General features: G+C 39.7%; 1 protein-coding gene across 2 annotated transcripts in view; it reads right to left on the bottom strand.

The window, feature by feature from the left end:
- ST7 (suppression of tumorigenicity 7) overlaps positions 1-23,977 on the bottom strand; it is a 136,610-nt gene that overhangs the window by 55,488 nt on the left and 57,145 nt on the right. For both annotated transcript variants that reach the window (XM_064702689.1, XM_064702688.1), the window contains exon 2: positions 3,815-3,897. In XM_064702689.1, the coding sequence (XP_064558759.1) occupies positions 3,815-3,897 (83 nt within the window). The remainder of the gene's footprint in view (positions 1-3,814; positions 3,898-23,977) is intronic.

Here is a 23,977-nt window from a genome sequence, read left to right as displayed (position 1 = left end):
CACTGCTAGGCAGTGTCTAGTCATGCTCTACCTCTGCAGGCTGGCTGATTCTTGCATCTGAAAGACCTGGTATTTGTTCATTGCAGAATGTTCTCCATTGTGTAGCAGAAGACACTTACTACTCTCCCAAGCCTGGAAATAGAATAATGAGGAATTCTTGTGGAGATTTAAGTCGGAGGTTCGCTTCTACCTGTGCTTTGTTAGAACTGAGACTATCAATCTCTTTGCAAGTGCCTCACATGCTTGCTGAGCAGCTTTGGTGATAACTGTATGTTAAATATGTGGCTTTATTTAGAAATCTCAGTGGCATTTGCATAGTTCTAGTTCACAGCATTTACTGGATGTCAGGTGTGTTTTGTGACAGTTTTATTACCCTACCTGTGGAAAACCTCAGCCTCCCAGACATTGAATACAATGCAGTTCATTGTATTCTGAGAGACAGCACACTGTATTTTACTGAAGCAAAAGTAACTGTGGTGGAACCAAGTTTCCAATACAGTACTTCTAATGCAACTGTGAACTAAATCTTCTTATTTTTGATGCTTCCAACAGCACGTGGATGAAGTGAATATATGCCTAATTGTTAATTTTTAACTATGTGCTGTAGTCAAGTAATTGTTAAGGAAAATGCCTGAGATAGAAAAGTATTTTCTGCACAGTTCTGACTTATAAGAAAAAAGGTCTGAAATCCTTGCTTCAATTAAGTCACATTGCCTGCAGCGAGGCCAGAATTTTACCTAAAGAATTAAAACAAAGTATGAGACAAAATAAGAGAGGAGTGTAGTGTTTTGCAAAGGAGTAATGTAGTATTCAATTGCCCAAAGCTGAACTTTGCAGTCATTGTTTCATGACCCAAACATGAATTAGGAAAAGCAATCACTTTCCCATCAGTTACCACACTTCTGAAATGATGGAATTTTCCATTGTTTCATAACCTGCGATGCTGTGATTTCTCCTTCTGATTAGGAACTAGAGCCAACTGATAATAGAATGAAATCTGCCAGCCCATATGGTGGAAAATTCCAAGCAATACTAGTAAATCTAGCCTAAGAAGTACCCCAGTGATGTAGCTTTGACAAGACGATTTTCATTTTATGTAAGAACTTCACTTTATACCATTAACAGGACTAAGAATCCTTTAGAACTGATGATGCTGTGTAGTCTGATATAAGTGTGTGGCATTGCGGGCAATTCACCATGTTACTGGTCATGGTAAACAGCACGTAAAACTGGGCCACTGGTAAACAGCAAGATTAAGAAATATTTAATCTGAAGCACACTTGAGCTAATGACAAGCTAGCACTACCTCACTAGAACTTAATCAGTTGCCTCTTCTGATATGTGATCTGGTCTACTTGCAGTTTCTTCTTTCTGTGATCACATCTGCTTCGTTCTTTTGCCATTATCAAATCTACAGAAAACATGTTTGTCTCACCACTGACAGCGGTCTCCACAATCCAGGGTTCCTGGCTGTTACCTGTCTGGCCTATATATGTTTTTCACATTTAGGAAGGTGCCATATGAACAGCAAATAACTGATAGCAGTACTGAAGATACAAAAAACAAACAAAAAAGGCTTTCAGTCTGATTTCTGTGTCTACACCTCTATCACCTTACTGTTTCTTCAACTTGTTCATAATGGACTTTCTCATGTAATACTAAGTGACTTCTTTTGATTAAGGCTCAATCTGATTTCTTTGTGAAATGATTCTATTGGTGTCCTTTTGCCCTTCCTCCATATCATAGTCTTGACTACTTCTTGCCACTTCCTTCTTGTACTTCCCATCAAAATACAGCAGTTAGAAATTTCTTGCTCACAAGTTGCCTGCTGAGCTCATTCCTCAGAAATTGCCTTTATGAGTACGGTATAAAATGTACCTACATTCACAATGATGAATTTAGTTCCACATAAATTAGTCACTCTTCAAAGTTTTTATGCCTGTTTGATTCTGTAATGTAATTCAATAGGGCAAAAAATAAACTGTCTTTGTCTTGCCACCTCCTCCTGCTCTCTTTGCCATGTAGCAACAAATACAGAACTGTGTCTGTGAAACTCATGTTATCTCTCTCAATCCTTCTCATCTTGGTGGTGCTGCCCAGCATTTTCTTCTTTCTGAGTGACAATGCTGCATCTAACATTATTTTCCTCCTGTGTATTTGAGTGAGTTCTGCTGAACTGAATCCAAGTCTTACAGGTCTGGCTCTTGCTCATACCCTGAAAGTTCTGTTGATCTCTCTGGGGCTCCGCTGAGTGCTTTGGGGCTCAATCCATACAAGACTGATGAATGCCCAAGGTGCAAACATTAGGTAATTGCCTTCCACTATGAGGAAACACAGAGCAAGGCACAGCAGCAGTGCACCTGCTGCTTTACCTGAAGTCATCTAAGTGATGAGAGTCTCACAGGCATTAAGCACTCAAGGATGCCGTTTGTTTATCTACATTGGCTACAGGCAATGTGGAAGTGAGAGGTGCAGATTTCCCAAATCAAACTGATAATGTTCTTTTAGGATCCTAGCTGCTTTCAGGTTTCTCTGAGATTAGTAGATCTGGGGTGATGTGAACCAGCCTCTAGCCATGTTTCTCACTCCTCTTTCCACTTATCACTACAATAGCTGACACTTGGTCTCACTGGTCCCCCAGTTACATGCCTAGTTTGGTGTGGTGAGTGTCTACAGCTTGTATCCAGCAGATTTTAAAAGTGCATAACTTGAACAAACAAGACTAAAACAAAGGCAACCATTCCCTGAGGAGTGGAAGTGGAGAGGGAGGGGCTGATCACTTCTTCTGGCTATCTAGAGACAGGTCTCATGGGAATGGTTCAAAGCTGTGATGGGAGGATAACACTGAACATCAGGAAGAATATCTTCACTGAGAAAGTGGTCAAACACAGGATTCCTTGAGAGGTGGTGGATGCCCCAAGCCTGTCAGTGCTTAAGAGGTATTTGCAGAATGCCCTCAATAACATGTTTTAACTTTTGGTCAGCCCTGAAGTCATCAGGCAGCTGGACTAGAGGATCATTCTGATCTGTTCTGTGTTATGCTATACTACTCATTTATGTAAGCAGTAAGCCAGCTCTCAGCACTGAGGAAACAAAAAAAGACCACATACACATATGCACACCATGTTAATTCCTATATTTTTAATCTCTATTTGTTTCTATGAAGATATTAATAAAATTCAGAGAAAATGCTCTGCTTTGGACTCCTGCATTGTGATGGTATTATGATTCACTCCACTGCATCAATTTGCATAAAGAAGCCCTCAAGAATTACATATGGGAGGAGGGTTTTTAAATGGTTTAAAAATACAGACATTTAAGCAAATAGGCAGCTATGTACTGGGAAAGATTCTAGAAGTGAAGATCTGAAATAATTATCCCTTGGAATGCTGGGACCAGAACTGGTGTTTCTCTAGTAAGTCCTGCTGTATCTTTCAGAAAGGACCATGCTACACTGAGATAGTTGGTACCTTTCCTCCCCTTCCTTTTATTGGCCTTTTTCATTTCAGTAGTACTTGTCAAGGAAAGCACTTAATTTGCAAACACTCATTAAGAATTACTGTAGGGTTGTTAGTGAGTCACATTATTCTTCAAAACTTTTTTTTATCTTCAAAGATACAGCACTGAAAAACTTTTTTTTTTCGTTTTCATTCCCACAGAAAGAGACATACAAATAAAGATAAATTTTATGTGCTGCAGAACTGTAAATTTACAGAAGCAAAAAAGATACCTATTAATCTGCATGAAGCCTGAAATACAATTCTGGATATCAAAAAAAAATTATTAATCTGATATTAATAGATGTAGTACTTACCAAAATAAGTCCTGAGATTAATGAGGATGTGCCTGTCAGGGCAACATAGAACTTGGGGGTTAATGTGTTCAAGAACATACTCACTGCAAAAGAAAAGAGAGGAAACCATGAGTACAAGAGTAGGACATGCCCTCCATGTGTCGCTTCCTCCTCCCACCTGCAGGTAAATTATTACCTTAGCTTTGATAAAAAAGACAGTTAAAATAACAGTTAATATCCTGTTCCATCTGCCTTACATGTGATAAAGCAGAGCAATAGACTGCCACATGCACAATTTTGTTTTCACAACAAAGTCAATCACAAGGCATTGGAAAACAGTTGCACACATGTCTGGGAATTTCTTATTTCAGTTAGTGCTCCACTGACACAGAGTTTAGGATTCCCCATGATATATGGAAAACATTTTATAATATGCGTTTGCTAATTCACTGCAGTTAGAAATCTTGGAAGTTCAATATTTGCAGTAAAAAATCCCAATATTTTCAGCAGTTCAATCCTGCATATCGCAATGTCCTGCATTCGACACTGTCTCACATCCTGTAGATCTTGATGAAGATCTTTTTTAAGCTTTTTACTTCTCAGTACCTTGGTTCCTCACTTACAAAGTAGAAAATAGTGGCATTTTCCTAATTTGTTCTACTGCTCCAAAGCTGGTGAACTACTCGGTATGACAACAGTGAGTAAGTGATAGAAAAAGACCTAACTAGCTTTTTTAGTAAGGGGTGAAAATCATGATAGTTGTCCAAATTATCTGAAATCTAGGGCAAAAGTGAAGTCAGATGAGCAATTCCATCTGTATGGGTTTCTGGAAATCCAAAGGGTTTTTCTACTCATATCCCATCTTGAAAGCTGCTGAGAAAATCACCAAGTAGTCATGCTCATCCCACACAGAAAATGCCTAAGGCTGGCCTTAAGAGAATAAAATATCCTATTTTTTTGATGACTCTACAGAAGCTACTAGAGAGAACTGGAGTTCTACTAAATTCTAGATGTTTAAAGAAAACACAACTTTCCATCACTTCCATCTTCTACAAATGAAAACATTCCTTATTAAACCCATAAAGGGTTAGAATGCCTTCTGTAAACAACCCTACTGGTCTCATCCTTAACCAGTGCCAAAGAATTTCTCATATATATACATTTATGTATATACAGACGTATATATATTTGTATATGTACATGTATCCAGGACTGGGAAGGGAACTGACAATTTTAAATTTAGAAGGCTTGTAGCAGAGTACTAGTCATTAAAAAACATTGATAAAAGACCTGGATATGTAGGTGTGAGGCCCTCAATTCATTCTGTTCTCTTCAGAAATAACACTAGTAGAAATTAATTAATATGAAGCCAGAAAAATGAAGAGGAGACAACAAAAGCAGAATACAAACCATCAAATATATGATTCAATTTCCATGACCAGTAAAAAAAAACGTTTTCCAGAAATGCATCACTAAGAGAAATTAAAGCCCTGAAATTCAGCTGCTTTGTTTGAGTTTTGGCTGCTTATTTTCTGTGTTGTTTATTTTTCTTGAAGAAGCTGTAAAATGTTAAAATGGAACTGTCCTTTCCTAGTCCACTGGAGCGGCATTAAAACACCAAGCTGATATAGTAAAGAATAAATCTGGTGGGTTTTATTGCCATTGTACATTTTCTTTCCCAAATGCACTGAACGTCAGATTCTCAGCTAGTGTAAATCAGCATCACATCCTCTAAACTGCTGTGTGCAGTTTAGAGGATGTGCTCTAAACAGCTACAGTGTTTTAAACCCCTCTCCTCTCCTCTCCTCTCCTCTCCTCTCCTCTCCTCTCCTCTCCTCTCCTCTCCTCTCCTCTCCCCTTTCCTCTCCTCTCCTCTCCTCTCCTCTCCTCTCCTCTCCTCTCCTCTCCTCTCCTCTCCTCTCCTCTCCTCTCCTCTCCTCTCCTCTCCTCTCCTCTCCTCTCCTCTCCTCTCCTCTCCTCTCTGTTCCTGTCTAATAAAAGCAGACTTTGAAATAGCAGTCCCTGCTTTCTTCGGCCACAGCACCTACTAAGAGTAGGAAGAGGAATGGAGAGACTGAAATAGGTTTGGCTTCACCAACTACCCCCAGTCTTTTAGAAGAAACATTCCTCATGTTGGAATGCAAATGTAAGCCAGAGACATACTCAAACTATGTCACTGGGGAAATTTCAGACTGCCAGTGAAACGACTTCCTTTGCTTAGGTCAGGATATGCCTGAGAGAGAATATGCTGTGATGGGATTTGGATGCCTGTGTTCTACCTTGTACCATAGTGCTACTGCAGTGCCACCATAACATGAAAAGCCAGGCAGCAAGAGACTTTACAGGGGAGCTTTCTCTTCCACGCTCCCACCACTACAGCTTCACAGCTTATGGAATGCTGGAATTTTTTCTATTAAAATTTCCAATTACCCTGGAAGTAAATTTGATTTCCTAAGTTGTGAGCCATCTAAGTCTACTGTGAAGATTCCACATGAGCATATCCATTGAATAAGAATATAGTCTATTTGCTTTAAATATTATAACTGACTCACATCCATAAAAACTGTTTTGGGAAACAGATCCCCACTTGGAAGAGCCCTCTCAACAAATTAGCTGTATGGAGCTCATAAGTGGTGTAGACTGAATAAGGCTCATAGGAAATGCTATTAGCTTTCCTCTGTCAGCACTCTTTTACAAGCAATGTATACTGGTTTACAGAGAAACTCTCACATGTGAATGGAGATTGGATCTTATTTATCTGTAATTTCCACAAGCATTACTGCTTTCTTCTTTGCCTGCACATATACTGGTACTCCCTTATCCTCCTTACTATAAGCTGCTGCAATTCTTCACTTTTACAGCTTAGTCACAGGAACTGGCAAGGTAAACAGATATGATGCTGGGTGCTTTTAGATTTTATGGGCCAGAATCCCAGATAACTGAAATAACTCAGTAGATATGATACACATGCACTCAATGACCAGAGCTGCTTATCTGGACTGTATCTCTCTAATCCTTTGGCCATTCTTTTTCCCACTCTAATATTAAATATAAGAATCTTCTACTTCATTATGAAAAGTATCACCTTTAGCCAATTATTAGCTACTCTCCCAGTTCCTTTGTCTCCATAAATATTATTAACAAAAGGAAATACTTTCTAATAAGAAACTTATTTCCAAAACAGTAAAACTAAGCATGTGTGGTCCAACTATTTTTATTCTGAAGTCAATGAGAATTCAGTCATTGTTTCAGTGGAAACTACATCAAGGCCTATTTCTCATAATAATTAATCTCAAGAGTAAAAATCAATCCACTTTTGCATTGTGATATATATCATTATGCAAAAGGGAGCATTTCTTTACAATCAGCATTCTGACACTGAAGAAATCACTATTATATCCAACATCTCCATCTGCCAGTGGAATCAGGACTCCTGAGTTTGTTGCAGTGAAGTAGAGCAATTAGATAATGCTACCTGTCCATCTGCCTAAATTTGGATGAGTGTTTTATTTTTGTATTTCAATTTGATGATGCAGCAGGATTGAGGAGCAGAGAGATTTCTGAGAAATGTTAGCTGAAGTCAATAGCAGATGACTGCAGAATAAAGAAGCCAGGTAGAAGCATCAGCAAAAGGTAGTACTGTATGTAATTTCTTCTGAATTCCAGTGCATCCCTAATTACTTCTGTTCACAAAGGGAAGATGTTGCAGCTATTCAATCACAACATCATCTCTTGTCTGCAACCTGGTAGGACTTAAAAAGGGCAAGAAATGAGTATCTAGACAAAGAAACTTGCCTGATGTTCATACAATGGCAACTTGTTTGAAATTACTGTCAAATCCCAATTATTTGCACAGGCTTTTGACAGTGAATGATCTATTTTAGGTGTGTTAGTACAGCTTGTTTTGTATTTGTTTAAAGAAAATCAGCATGACCTATAAATTCTGTCTAAAAAAGCCAAACATATTTATGAGAGACTCCTGGCCCTCCATCCCCTCTACCTTCCCTTCTCTTTATTGCTTTCGTTTTAATAATACCTGAGACATCCAGAATAAGGCATATTTACATTTTCAGAAGTGCCTAAGTTACACTGGTAAGTAATTTCATCCTTCTGTATACTACCTAGGGAAGGACTGTTATTTCATCATTAACTGTGCATGCTCACAGAGGTGAATTTACATCCTATTCAATTCACAGCAAACAAATTGCAAAATCTAACATTTATATCTAACATTCCCAGCTGAGACTAATCAAAAGAGATGACTGAAATGTTTTGGAAAGCAGATGCCATTTCATTCCTGTTATATATGTAGTATTCATTCCCAATACTTGTGATTCATTCTGAACCTGGGACTAAACACAAGACGAAATCCAGGTATTTTTCAAGTAACAAAATCCATGAAACATGTAAAATGTATCACTCCAGATGACAGAAACCACTATTGCTTTATAAATTTCTTCAAGGTCTTGAGGCATTCAGAATTCAAGCATGTGAGGAACCACAGTATAAAATACTGGGACTGAATTGCTAAAAGTATCCTATTAACTGCTACATCAGTTATTTACATTAGAAGGTCACTAGGGGAGGGAGCATTGCAAACTACCAACTATTCCCACATGCAGATCTACTAAAATGACAGCCTCATTACCTACTTCTGAATGTGAGGTGATAGAAGTGTACAGTAAGGTCCAAATAAAAATTTAATAGCAATGTAATGTAAATCATATACACCAACAGATCAAGCAAAGACAGGATGGTATCATTTATGGCAATCTTTGTTATCTCAAAATGCAGGTAAAATGATAGATATCTCAATAACCTTGTTAAATGAAAAAATATGTTATGCATAAATAAATAATATATAAATTAAATAAATAATTTTAACTGGGTATAGTATGGCTATAATACTTCAGTCACTAAGAAATTCTGCTGTATTTTCTCCTCTGCATTCCATAATATTTGCTTGGTAAGCAGACTGATGCTTTTTCTCTCTTTTAACACCAGTGCCAAGAGCCCCAAATCCCTTAGACAGGCAATAAGCTAAGAAAGCTATCACTGGAGACCTGTGACACAGCATTTATTTATTTCTTTTCACTGCAACCATCCATTCAGGCTGCTGCTCCAACATGGTACAGAAGATAAGGCAGTGACTGGCTTGTTTCACAGGGGCCTCTGCTTCGATTAATGAAGCTCCCCAGTTCAAAGTTGTGGCAGCAATGAAGAACTCTTCTACCAAAGTGTCAGCAAAGAGGGCAAAATTAAGTTCAATAAACTTCTTTTACTAAGTGTATAAACTTTCCCTCTCTGAGTATGAAACATTACATACTCTTGACTTTAATTGAACTGTTTGTACATAAACTTTCTGAACTCTCAACCCCTCCCTCATAAGAATGTTGCCTAGTTTTGGGGAAAACACACTAGGGTCAGGCGGAATTACTGTGATGGTCTCCAGCTAAATGTAAATACAAACCCCATGAGATTTAAAGCTAGCACGGAGTATTGTCTCACAGAAAGAAAAGCACTTTTACCAGTTACCAGGATTTTCCCTGGAAAGTGACCAAGATTTTTTAACTTCTTCAGACTTCTTAAAGGAATTACCAAAGAAGAAGCAAGCATTCAAAAGTTTCAGAATGCTGCAGAGATTTTCCATTTACTTGTTGCAGACGCTATGCAGCATCCTGAGGCCTTTTGTCTCAATCCGTTTTCAAAAATTTCCAAAAATTTGAAAAAGTTTCTCACCCATAAACAAACATGTGGCCATTCCAGGCACAAACAGCTGGTGTCTCATCTGTGCACAAGGAAATCCAGATGGCCACTCACTCTGTTCAACCACCCAGTCCCATCCTAAAGGCTGAATGAGAGCGACGTTCGGATGCCTGGAGCCTGTGCTGATGGCCAGGAGTCTGCAGCTCTCAGCTCCCACTGGATCAGAGCCCAGGTGAGAGAAGGTGGTGGTGCTACAGAAGCCTCCTGTTTACTTCAGCTGTGATCAACTACATAGTTGTGCATAACCAAAGTTCTGTCCATACAGATATTTCAAATTAGTGAAATAAAACTTTCTGGACAGAAGACCACCACACTCTCTCTTCCATGTTTCCACATCTTAAATGCAGGTTTTCCCTTTCAATAGAGTGACACAATAAAAAGGGAAAGGGAATAGGGACATGCTTCTGGAGTAAAACTGGGTATGATGGGAGAGGCTTTCCGCCACAAAGCACAACCCGAAGAGAAGAAAGAGCAGATGGTAGTAAACACAGGACCAGTTATGTGTCAAAAACTTTCAGATTCATTTACTTATAACTGAAAAATGAAGAGTTTTGAAAATGGTAACTAACATTCTTTCCACTTTGCGGCTCAATTGACCACTAAGCAAATTATATCCAGCACAGAAAACTGAAACAAATCTTACTAAATTCAGTCCATCTTTTCCCAAAAAAATTGCTGCCTGAGGATTGCAAACAAATTCTATTTAATCATTCTTCCCAACATGCCAACATGTTAAGTATCTGAAGGCCAAAGTGACACAATGAGCTGTGCTGGCTTGCTTTTCAACACCAAGTCCATATTCATATTATGATTTCAAAAGTTATTTGATCGATCAAAACCATTGTCTCACTTCCTAGCAGGAATTAGTCTGTGCTGGCTGTGGAGCTTTTGGGACTCAGACAAAAACACTACATCCTTCAGAGTGCATTAGCCATTCAGCCTGTTACAGTAAGTTTGCTTATCCTCACTGTGAATAGTATACAGGGAAATGTAACTGATGAGAGATAAGAACCAACACAGAGCTGAGGGCAGAAGGGCATACAGGTGCATCAAGGAAACCAGATCTGTGAGACAAAAAAGCACTAAAGACCCTGTTGTGACTTGGGAAAGGAAAAAGAAAACCAGGTTAGAGGTAGACAAGTAAAATACAGAGATGAGCTAAAAGAAAATTAGAAAATAGAATGGCAGTAAAAATTATCATGCATAGAAAAAAGATGATAGAGGCAAGAATGGCAAAAGTAAAAAAAGACACAAGAAATTACACAGGCAACATGAATGCAAACAAAGGCTATTTTTACTTCAGCAGAGATGCTTTGCATGTCAGAAGTACCTTTTCACTGGGAGAAATAAGACTGCCAACAAACACAGCTTTGGTCATTTGGGAAGGGATGGTATTCAGAAGTTATTCCTTGCTACCAAATACACCCCAAAGCCTCTTCTCACAAACTATTAAACCCTGAACAAAAGGTGCTACTAAAGGTTCCCATTTCCAGCTATGTTTTCCCAGAATGTCCTGCTGTGGTCAACAGCTACACTATGCCTCAGGAACGGAGAGGTTACACATACAGGCTGAAAATGCACCATAACTATACCCACCCCAAGGAAAACATTCTGTCTTGGAGTTTAAAGCCAGCTTAGTATCACTATGTCCAAGCACAGTATTTTGATATTCCATTTGTCTGAGGTCATGAGCTCCCTACCTTGCGGATTTGGGGAGAGTAAAAATATGAAGAAAATATCAACTTTCCCAAATGCAAGTCACTATTATAATGCAAATTTTCTGTCACATACTTAACCCTGCAAAGGGATAGGGACATTTGCTCTTGCTTTCACAATGCCATGGCGACATGAGTTAATTACACAGCTTCTGTTAATTGCAGAGCATGCTGCATGAACACCAAGATTTGCTAATAGTTGGCAGCAGAAACCCTTCTAAAAAACCCACCCGTCCCCTCCCCCCAAACCAACAAAATCCCCACAGCATTTCCATTTAAAGAAAACAAGGGAGAAACCACTTCCCTTGCAGCCCTCAGCTACCAGGGACTGAACTGTGCATTTCTTTATGACCATCATGGTGTCCTAATGCTAAAAGCAGACTAGTGATATTAATAATGTACAAGTGGAAAGGGAAGACTGGGTCAAATAAGAATGAGGCATCAAGGATGAGCAATGACATGTTAAGTACAGATATTAATACTTGGACTTTTAGAGATGTGGATGTATAAAGTCATGTTGTTGCTTGGCTGTCGGTCAAATTCTCTTGAAACACTTTCAGCTGTAATTCTTCTAAAATCAGCTTGCTTGTAAATTGATTTGAAACACTGTCATTATACACATCTCCCCTGCAGATTTAGTTTCAAGAATCCTTGTCAAATTTTTAGTTCAGTATTGCACTGCATGAGGAAGTGCTCTCAGATTTGTGATGGATGTCTTTGTAGGCAGAACCAGTCCAGACACTGGAGAGAGCACCTTCACAGTTAGGTTGTAGTTTTTTCTAATCACACACATACCAGCATGGTATCACTGAATTCCCCAACACAAATCAAAGGAAATCCCGATGTGATGCAATAGCCAAATGAGGATGGATTCCCAAGATGTCTCTCACGTGACTGCAGAGTATCACCATCTACCTTCTCTTGGATACGCATTTGTAAGAGAAAACAAGAGTAGGGCAAGAGTATGGCTGTTGCACAGTTTATCAGGTAGATGTTATAAAGTCTTTTACGTCTTCAGTTTGGGGCGCACAGCGATTGGATTCTACCGAAAATCATTAATAATGTATTTAATTGCCAAAATGTACTTAAACGCTATAACAAAATACCTTATTTTTCACTCTGCACCCCACAGTGTTCAAAAAAATCTCTATTTCAAGATTCCTGTTAACACCATGTAACTGAATTGACAGATCTTTATCCAGTTTGGACTGGCACTCTTTGCAAAGTTAAACACACCTGCTACCTTAACTGCTGATTATTGAGGCATTACACAGATTTATGTGGCTTAGCCTTTCAAAGCTGTATTAAAACAAAAGCCAATTACTAAACCTAATTATCTAGAGTCATTTAAGAAAATTAAGGGCTTTTGTTTCAAGTACCAGATCAGTACAGCTCTCTCAATGGAATGGGTTGAGTTTCGCCCTCTTCTTTCATGCAGCACTCAGGGAGGTAACTGCACCATTAAATCTTTTTGATGTTGGTTCATTAGCTGTGTAAAGAATACCCTAAACTAAAAGTTTGTCACAGTGATTAATTCCAATGCCAGAGATAACAAAGGCTAATCTGCTCTAGAGAGACAAATCATGCAAAGCGTTTTCACCAGCATGCCACAAATGAGAAAATATCTCATGGGTTCCCATTATCCAGGAACCTCTCTCAGAAGAGGTACTGCCCTGCTAAGACAAAAGAGACACATGAACAAAGCACCCTCAGCTGCCCTGCAGCCTCCTTTTGTGCCTCCTTTTGTTCCAGGCAGGATTTGATAGGAGCAGTAAAACAACAGATATGAGCAGCTACACTTTCCATCTTTGCTTGTGCGTTGCATTCCTTGGCATACAAAAAGACAGGAGCACCCATGATTTGTGCAACAAACAAAATTGTCTCAGCAATGGAAAAAAAATTCAGAAAACTGGGCTGAAATTTGTACATTGACTAAACCTTTTTTTAAAAAAATATTTTTAAAAAATTCTGGAGAAATACTCTATTTCACACATTTCTGTCCTAAACCTTGGCAGCCTGACTCTATATAGTAAATCTATTTTGAGAGTCTCTAAGATGCTGATCTCTTTACATACAAGAAGTTGCAAGGTGCTTCTTGGAATAGAGGTGACTAGAAAACATTTATAACTAGAGCCAGCAGCATCATGTCAATTCCCTGCAGATCTATAATAGCTGATATCATTATCCTGTCATTGAAATCTCACCTACTTATAAAATCACTAAGGTGTTCATGCCGTTTTCTCCCATAAGAAACTTCAACCTATGGTAAATTTCTGTATCAGGGAGGGATTTATATTTTTCCAGTAACTGACGGCCTGGGTAATGTGGCACAAAAATAAGGGGAAAATGATTTTTCCAGTAAGTATGATTCATTCTTGCTATGCACCTAATAATCAGCTTTCCCCTTCAAAATATTCTTAACACTGTATGACTCACACAGTAATTGTACCAAAAGAAAAAGAAGACAAGGCAAGTAGAAAACTTTTACCTCTTTGCCTCCATTTTGGGGTATTTCAAAGAAGGCACAGCAGCAGGTTTGACAAGTACTGTATAATCTCCATTGTCTACCAGTCTCTTGGGATATCCAACACTTATTAAAATGGAAAAGGGTCTTGAGTAACTCTGCAGACAGAACTGCAATCTGCATTCAGGACCTGACTGATGAGGAGACAAACGTCAGGGGGGAATTTTGCATAATAAAGATTTGCAGTAGAATGAGCTCCAGATTAAGAATTTCCAACCAAATGCAAAGCAAGTGACGCAGTGGAAATTGAGGGAGCACCACTCTCACACAGACTAATGGGCAAACAGCATGAAGTTAGACTTTTTAAAAATTATCATCCTATGGCAGGGGTGGTCCTCCCGTCCCCCATAGGCAGTGAGTCTCTCTCCAGTGCCATTTCCCCTAAAGGTCCTGGGTCGCAGATATCTTTTCACTAAAAATCTTTAGGGATTTTTTCTCTTCTGAGAAGCTGAAGCTTCAGAAACAAAGTGTAAACAATGGTTATCTGCTGCTGTGGAATGCATCAGGTGGATTTTTGATTGGTCCATCTTGAATGTTTACAATTAACGGTCAACCACAGACTAGTTAGCTTAGACTCTCTGTCTAAGCTACAGATCTTTGTTATTCATTCTATTCTATTCTTAGTTAGCTTTCTGAAGAAACATTTCCTTCTATTCTTTTTAGTTAGTTATAATGTAATATATATATCATAAAGCTGACATAGAGTCAACATTCTCGTCTCTTTCCTCTTCCAAAAACTCCTGTGAACACTGTCACAGTCCTGTGTGTCTGCGAGACAAAATGGACTGTCCATAGATTTAAAGTTTGCTTTGTTTCATGAGAAGACAAATTAAATGCCACTTAGTCTAACTCATTAACATTAACAATAATGATATTATTTGGTTTAGCCTTTGATGAAATCCCACAAGAAAAAGCAGTGCAAGACACCCATTATTTTTCCTATTGAATATTTGATGGCTTCAATTCCAAACATGACCGTGGCTGACTTGGCTGAAAATAACTGAAATAGCATTCTGTCCAAAAGTGTCTTCTTTAATTTTCCATTCTTCTGTTTAAAACCACTGAATTTTTTCAGAGGTGATTCTCCTCACGCAGGTAGGAGGGACCAGAGGAGGGGTGGAACAGGACTTGCCTGCAGGACTCAAATTGGTACTCTACCTGAGGCAGCAGTCAGGCTGTTCAGAAACACCACCCCCACCCCCTCCACACACTAACCCCAGCACTGTGAGTTACCTGGCAGCTACTGTCAGGTTTCTTTTCCTCTAAAGAAAACCATGGAGGGACAAGTGAAAAATGCAGGACTAAATTAGCCAAATGTGGCATCCTTGGTAGATATGAAACTCGTGTGAGAAGCAACACCTGCACAGAACTCAGTGTAACCTGTGTTCTCATCCCTGTTCTTGCCCACTCACATACTGCATCACCTCTAATTTGAAAATTCAAAGCTGCATTTGGAAGCTCCCACACTTAGATCCAGCTGGGAATGTGTGGAAGTAAACACTTGTTTACCTGCCTATTCTCCGGGCAGGTATCAAGGAGCTGAAAAGCACACCCCCACATTTTAGTAAATAACTCTCAGGAAATACTCTGCATGTCACACCATACAAAGCTGTAGCTGGATTCTAGAAATGATGCTACAGAAAGCGACTTTAAAAAAAAACCCTTTGTGATTATGTCTGTGCCTTGGGTTTTGCACAGTTTTTTGCACACTGGCTTGTGAGAAAGATGCTGAGCTAAAGGGAGGGTGTGCCAGAAGCTCGGCTTGTCAGAAACTCTGCCCTTCCATTCCATTGCATCATGCAGATCTGGGTCTCAAGACAGGCAAGTAAAGGCTGAAGATCCTCTTTGCAAGTTCCCCCTCAACACTGACTAGAGCAAGTTCCTCAAAAACCAGGCCATGATGGCTCAGACTGAACATCTACTATTGGGAAGTAGCTTTCAAAGTCTGGTCAGGCGGGCAATCTTACTGAGGTGAGACAAATCTCAGGAGCCCAGCTTTTCATTCTCTAGGGCTGATAAGACCTGAGCACATGACCTAGTGGTCACTGCTTCTGCTGATTTCCAAACATGACTGAGTGCTACTTCATCACTGCACTCGGTGACCAGAGGAGGCCATGCTGCAAAAACAGCCCATCAGAATGCTGTGGTTTTCTTGCATCTGCTTGTTCCTCTTCTGGTCACATTAGAGTATCTAGGACTAGTGACCACGGCTGTGCTAATCTTCCGATGCTGGTGCTTAATTACGAAAATCACTGCATTGGAGTTTTTGCTGCTGTCCATTAATTTGACCTATTTCGATTGCCCTGGAAAGTTGTCTCTAAAGCTAAAACTTTCCATGTTTTCTCTATATGAAGTTTCTAGGGTCTTTTTGGGTAGGGGAATGCCAATGCTAAAGGATTCAACAGCTGGGGGACCTCCCATCCACTCCCAGTTGTCCCTACCTGTGGCCAGGAACTAACTTTCTATCTGGCCTCTGAAGGAGAGTGGGAGGAAAGCGTGGGGCACATGGAGCCAATTCCCCTCTGAACACACATCTGAATGAGCAACTGCTTCATCAGAAAAATCCAGAACAAAATGGTGAGAATGGCAGAATACCAAAATCAATACAGAAATATATTCAAAGTGGGCTCTGGTACAGAAAGCTCAAAGAGGGAATGCAAAATTATTGTAGGAGGCTACTTAACTTAATGCTTTTCAAAATGCCATTTGGCTGAGAAACAGAGAGATTCAGAACCTGCTAAGTGTGTTTAAGGACTTGGAACTGTAGCATTTAAATGACCAACAAAACCCCTATTGCTAAGCACAAAATACCACCGAGAGGGCAGCTGACTTTTTGGCTGGAAGTGCCCATTAGAGAGATGTGCTTAGGGATAGATAATACTGGAGCAACATGGAACTTGCAATAGATCTTGGCTTCTACTCCCAGCTTCATGCCTGACTTGCCTGCAGTCTTTCCATGCACTGCTTTGGATCCCTGACTGTGCTTTGGGAAGAGACCCAAGTAACCTTCTGTGTGCAAAAGCAGCAGAGATCTTTGCACTTATTTCTGCTCCCCATACTGGACTCTTCACTGGCATGTAGCACCCAAAGTGAACTGCTTTGGCCTTTTCCAAGGATTGATTTTGGTGGTGTCACCCTCTGAAATTGCTGACTGTATCCAAAGGAAGGCATTACATCCAGAACTTTCCAGCAGACCTGCTCTAGGGTGCAGTCTGTCCCAGGACAGCATGGTAGTCTACACCCATACCAAAACCTGTGAAGAAAACTTGCCTGCTTTTCACTATATATAAAGGGGTTGGGAGATAAAATAGAGCATGAGAGTGTACGTAAATGTGATTAGAACAAAAAACTAATACAGCCTGGCAGACTGAAAAACTCATTTTTAGCAGAAAACATGAAGACAACATATAACCTACTGTGCTGGGTTTGAGTCTCCCTGCATTTAGCTATGATCTCCCTCTTTCTTTGTTACTTTATAAAAAGAAAAACAGCTCCCCAAAGAGGTTTCTTTGAGCTGCAGAAACATTGGCACTATTAAAGAATGGGTCCCTTGAAAGAGCTCTTTTTCATATTATGCAATTAATCCTTCCCATGGTGAAGAGCTGCCACTAAGCAGGAAGATCCCAAACTTTGAAAATAGGAAATATCATTTAGGGGAATTAAGGAAAACCATCTGGGCTTGTTAAGGCTTTGCTGCCTGAAGGAAACAGCACACCAAGGCTTGTCAGCAAAGCCAAGCTCAGAGTCAACACTGGTAGCAGAAGCCACAGGAAGGATGAACCATAGGTCTGTGAGCTTGAAATGGTATCAAGAGATGTTACCATCTTGCAGCTCTATTAAACAATGTACTTGTCTGACATGCCGTGGGGCAAGATTTGCCTTATGAGTTATGAACACGGCTTTGTGGGAAAAATGCACCTCTTGAAATGGAAATATTATAGGCTTCTAGACTTCTCCAAAACAGTGGTTATCTTTTTCTGGAAAGTAAAACTCCTGAGGAAACTACTCTAGGTTTGTTGCTCATGAAATACACTCCCTTTTTTTAATAATTAATTAAATAGCACAGAATCATTATCTTCTCCCTACAGTGTTTTTTTTTAGTCCTGTGGGAGTTTTCACAGTTTAATTTAATATTGCCAGTTTTACCAAGTTAAATTAATACCACCAAACAGGTATATCCTTCAGAGATTAGTTAGTCTCAAACCAGAGCTGGGCAGACAACTTGCAGTTGCTTTTGCTGCAATTTTAAGTATGTTGCTCTTACTGGTTTTCAAAAACAAGGAAACATGTTTAATCCTATGTCTGATTGTTCCTCTGAGGTAAAGCAAGAAAAAAATGGCAAGAGAACATTGTTTAGAAAACTAAAGCTGTCTTTGCCCCATCTGCCATCAATGCTGCTTGGCTCTGAGAAAATGCTGACTACATGTGTATCTATGAGGAGAACTGAAGTGCCTCAGAAGGCCATGACATTTTTCCCATACTCAAGTTTTGGGAAATTCTGGCAAATTAGGCAAGCTGAGCATCACTAAGGGAAAATTATAAGTAAATACACAGCACAGATATTCAAATGAATAATTAAAGCAAATCCTCCTGAGTTACACAGCCTGCTGCCTGGGTGTTTGAAAATGAGCTCCTGAGGAGTGGGTACAAAACACCACTGAAGTGGACAAGGACTCAGGGGCTGGAGAAGCTCCTTCCATGCAGACTGCACTGGTAGCAAGCAGCACAGCTTGCCTTGAGCTCAGCTGCAAAGTGAAAACAGAGTATTTATCCTGCCGTTTCACACTTAGCTCATATTGAGTCAAGCAATTTCTGCCAAATCCTCACTGATAAGATTGAATAAGCAGAAAAGAGGAAAACAAAATTGATAAATAAAATGAAACGTCTGGATTCTCTACTGACAGTCTTGAAAAGTATCATTTTATTTCTGAGTAGACCACTACTGATCTTTCTGTTTTGCTCTGAGCAAACAAAGTTTTTCACCACAGTAATACTCCCTTTCTTTAGAATTGTTCATCACCAGGAGCCCTGCACAAAGCTGCCAGGAAAGCAAAGCCTCTGCCAGCAGATGGGCCCATTAAGATCTTTTGCTTGAGGCCAGCATGAGTGGGACCAAAGTGCTGTCTGTAGGTCAGATTACCTGAAATGGTCACATGGGTTAAAAGTCATTTGCACTGAGTTATTTGCTCCTCCACCTCTTCAGGGCACACCTGAGTTTGTAAGTTCATTTCCCCAGCACACCAGTGTCCAGTTCTCAAGGCCATTATTACTTTCTTCCACACTGCAGTAGTTTAAAAGCCTCTTCTTACCTCCACTTCTGTTATGGGCATCCACTTCCTTACCTTCACTGCAGTTCCTTCCTTTTGGACTTGTAAATTATTCATTCTATCATTTAGCTCAATTTAGTTTCAATTTGCAACATCATTCAAACATAGCACAGTAGATTTATCCCCTCCTCTTTCCCCTCCCATCCCAATGCATTGGAGAGAGTCTCAAAAGGAGAAGGAGCCAGAATGCAAAACACCTGTTTGTGTCTTTTCTGACAGGAATAGATAACAGCACCCATTTCTGAAGAGTTAAGCAGCAGTTGCCACTTCTAAAATCTAATTGTATAGTAAACAATGATGAGCCAAATGTATAATGAATACTGATGGGCAAAACTCTAATCAAAGCTTCCACTGACACAGAACAATTTCCCAGTAAATTATTTCATAAAGCTTTCCCTGAGATCCGATATCCCTGTAGTTCAGCTAAAAAGGCTGGGAAGAAGCTACAAAGAAGTGGTTGATGAACAGAATTAAAGGACAAAGGGATATAATCAGGAAATACAGATATTTATTTTATTTAAAGGAAGAATAAAAAGTTCCTTTAACCTTGAAGGAAAATAACCCTTTTAAAGAAAAGGAAACCATCACTGCCAAGGCTCTATTGCAAGAATAGTCTGTAATTGATTTTTTATTTCCTGGCGGGGTGAAGGCAGTGGGATTCCTGCAGGGATGCTAATTCATGGGGATAACCTGGGGATGCAGCAGCAGCTGCTTCTTTTGGTCTGAGGTAGGGCAGCTTCTGTACTACTGAACCTCGCTTTGAAAGGGACCCCCCAGGAGCTGAAATCAGTAACTGAAGGAGTTGCCCCACCAGCCAAGCCCAGGTGAGGGGCAATGCAGGCCCTTCCCAGATGAGCTCCTTTAGCAAGAGGGATGCTGTCTGGGCAGCAGAGCAGCAGCAGTAGTGGTAGAGAGGGATCCAACTCTGTCCCATAGCAATGGGCTACTAAACCCCTGGCTCTGGCCCCCAAACCCCATAGATGCTGAAATCAGAGTTTGCCTTCTGTTTGCCCTCACTCCTGTCTATCTGTTAGAAAATCCACATGCCTTATTTCTGCCTGCTCTCCCTAGGTTTTGTGTTAAAATCCTCCAGGTACTGCCAATTCCTACACCATCCCAACAGAATCAGCCACTTGGCTGCACTGCCAGGGGATCAGAGAGCCACATCACTCCTTCCTCTAGAAAGAACTTAGAAAGAGGTTAAAACCAGTTCAAGGTCAAGTGCCTTGGTACAAGTGCCTTGGTACAAGTGCCAGGGGCTTGAGGTGTGACTCTGCTCCTCTGTCACAGACCACAGGCTGTCTGGCCTGGGCACAGCACCTTTCGTGGGAGGGCTGCCTGGGCCAGAGATGCAGCTGCAGGTGTCAGTGTCCAGCACTCAGGGCAAACACAATTGCACAGACAGAGCTTATCTCATCATGCACCACATGTAGATTCATTTCTGACTCACAATTCAAAGAGTGACACAGTAGGGTTAATTATAACCCACCTTCTAATGCCAAAAGAGTACTTGTTAAAATATATCTTAGAAAAGCCAAAATTCAGTGCTTGTATTTTTTTTCTTCAGTTTTCCTTCCTCCTCCTCCACTTTCATGTGATGCTAAGCCACAGATTCTCCAGGCAATTTTCCAAATAATCTATGCTTAAGAAGGACTCCAAGGAGCAGATTTCCAGCCCAGGGATTTAGCTTTCCATCTCTAACTAAGAGTACCAGCAGCTCAGCAGTTAAACCTTAGTGTGTAGCACCAAGCCATTTGCCTGTACTATTATTTAAACTGAGGGTTTTAGTGAGATTTTCATTGTTTGATTTAATTCAAGAACTTGTGCAAAGCTGTTTGCTCCAACAGCAAAAGCTTCAGGACAGCTCCATACCCAGTAATACAGACACTCAGTCAGTGAGAGCAGTCAGTGGTTTTTTAGGTTCATGGCCTTGAGCAGTATTTTCACATCTCTTTTTCTGAACCACAAAGAATGGGATAATTTACTGTCTTGTTTCACAGTAAAAGGACATTGTCAGCCTAAAATAAGGCCTTAACAGGCACATGTTTCTTCCCAGTGAAAATACTGTGTTGAGAACTCCTCATATCGAATGGAAAAGATAACCTATCTTACTGATGGGATTTTTTCCCCAATCTGTTTGTCTGCTATCTCTTCTGGAGGAAAGTTTCCAGTAATGTACTTGCTATATTCTGGCCTTTCATACAACAATAAATGAAAAAAAGCTTCTAATATAGGTATTGATACAGATACTACTTTCAATTACAGATATTACTTTCAATTTATAAGTTACAGCATTGTAAAAGCCTGTAACAAATGAAGATAGTAATAATTTTGATGAGGATTTTATAAAAAGTTTATAAACATTGTCTTCTGCACTTGCATCTTTTGTCTCAATGCTCAGAGCACTTAAACAGAAATTAAAACTCTTTCTAATCCTGCAAAAATAGCCTAATATTATGTCATTTTTCATATTGACACAATCAGAGTTTAAGGGATAGAAGTGCACCCCAAAACCCTGGCTCTCCCTTTATGCTCATCCTGATGCTCTACTTTTAGGTTTCTAGTCTGGTCTGAAGACACTTTGTAAAGTGGGATTAAGTGCAGCTGCTGGAGTGCAGAATAATAATGGTGTTTTCTAATATAAAACTAATAGAAGAGTACCTTTTGGACATCTAATAAAGGAGGCTTTATTAATGCAGTCACATATGCACATTGCAAGAATAGCTGGGACTCCAGGGAATGGACAGAACATCCCAGTTCCTGACTTGTTGGTTTTGGGTTTTTTTAGTCATATTACCATAGAACATGAAATATTGGTGGAAAGACAGCACACAGAGCATGTTGCCTATATCTGCAGTACATGGACTGGTGCTTGCCTATCATGAGACAGGACTAAAAGCAGGTATACAAAGAAATTAATAGAACTCAACAGCTCTTGCCAACCAAAATCATCCAGGCTTTGCCTAAATACTCATTTTCCTCCTTCTAAGAATGTTTACCTTTGCAATTTGTCATTGTATTTCAATATCTGGTATGTTATTTTGCCCAAATAAAAAGACAGATCCAGGAAAATCTAAACAAATCCCAGTCTCTGAAAGGACAAAATGACATCTGGTAAAGAATTAGTGAAGTGACTGTAATCTCTTTTTCAATCTCATGTCTGTCTTCAGGCCATCACAATCATAAAATCTCTGCAGCCATAACATGAAACATACCAAAACTTGATGTCCAAAAGCAAGGCTCTGTGACTCAGAGGAAACAGCAGCCAGTGACATGACTTCTGGTTCAGAAAGGCTTGCAGGTTGAAAATATACTCGTTTTCTTCCAAGTGTAACAAATGATCTCAGGATATTATCTCTTCTAATAAATTTTTGCTTAACACTTTAGTGTCCTTTCCATTGTAGATCTCAAAATGCATTGCTAAACAGTGGGCAATAAATTCACATTTTTGAAGGGAAAACTTATATAGAGAGAATCACTGATGAACACTGAGTCAGTGTTTGATCTCAGACTGGAATCACAGGGGAAACCCACCTGCTCATCTTGATGCCAGGGAATGCTAACAGGACTAGGGTTTCACCCTAGCAACCTGCTGCTTTGCCATTTCCCTGGCAGGGTTAACAATTCCAAAAACTCACATCCCAGTAAAGGCTATGTTGCTAATTCTGCCCCCAGAAGGTGGTCACCATAACAGTAAGCTGTGCAGGGGGATCAGTAAGTGTTTGCAGCAGGATGAACAGTTCTTGGATACCTTTTCCCTTGCACTTTGGCTATGGTTAACATTGATATACAATCAACAGAAGAAAGCATCATCTAGACCCTATGTCCAGGCAAAGAGAGGCCTCATAGACAAAACCCACTCATTTCAGAGCCAATTTCTTTATTTTGCACATGTGCTCAGTTAATTTCATTTGGTGTTAATATATTTCACAAGAATCTTTACTAATGAAATAGCTGTTAAAGAATAATAATTTGCTTGACTGACTACTGCTCTCTGTATTTCTGCCTTTTCTGGATCTCTCTCACAGTGCAGAATTTTGCAATCAAAATTCCCACAGGGCTGGAAATAAGCCAGTCACCCTGTTGCCTAAAGATTTTTAGCTTTTTATATATATTGTAGATTTTTTATGCATAGCTATGTAGTTTCTAACATTTTCTTACACTTTAGAATAATATATTACCCTTTCTCACACATCATGCCACCTTCTTGAAATTTTGTTCAGCATTATTTTCAAAAGAATTTCTAACTAGAACACCCTGTTTTGCACCAGCAGCATGGGCACACAACAAAATTAAAGGCTAAGAACCTTTGGAGATCAATAAATTTAAATTCATGCTATAAAACTATAATTTGATAGGGAAATGGATGTATTTTCTGACAGGAGCTAGTTCAGTTTTTCCCCACCAAGGAAGGACTTAGAATTACTAATTAGTCAATAGAGGGTTGAGAAAGAATAATTTTTTTTCTGGTCCAAGGGTAATAAATGATGAAGGTCTCCAGATGTATCTTTATATTAATACATGAAAATTTACAGGGAAGGCAGAGGCACTTGCTGGACTTGGTGTCTCTCCTTCTCCCAGTGCCAAGTGTAATTATAGATAGCAGCAACATGTTGACAGTAAGCTTAGAAGAAGAAAGGGAATAGAAATGCAGTGTCATGTAGAGAAAAAACCAACAGGAGAAACACCTGAAAACACAGTGAGCTTCTCTTCTCAAAGGCAGAGCCACGGCAGCAGTAGGTTATCCCCACTGCAGTTGAACAGATGGCTGCAAAGACTGTAACAGCACAAAGATCACAGAACATCCTGCAAAGCCATAGAAGGAAGGAAACCAGTAGCATTGCTTAATAGT

The sequence above is a fragment of the Zonotrichia leucophrys genome, chromosome 1A, assembly GCF_028769735.1.
Source record: "Zonotrichia leucophrys gambelii isolate GWCS_2022_RI chromosome 1A, RI_Zleu_2.0, whole genome shotgun sequence".
NCBI classification, from domain to species: domain Eukaryota; kingdom Metazoa; phylum Chordata; class Aves; order Passeriformes; family Passerellidae; genus Zonotrichia; species Zonotrichia leucophrys.
This window is presented reverse-complemented; position numbering and strand designations above follow the sequence as displayed.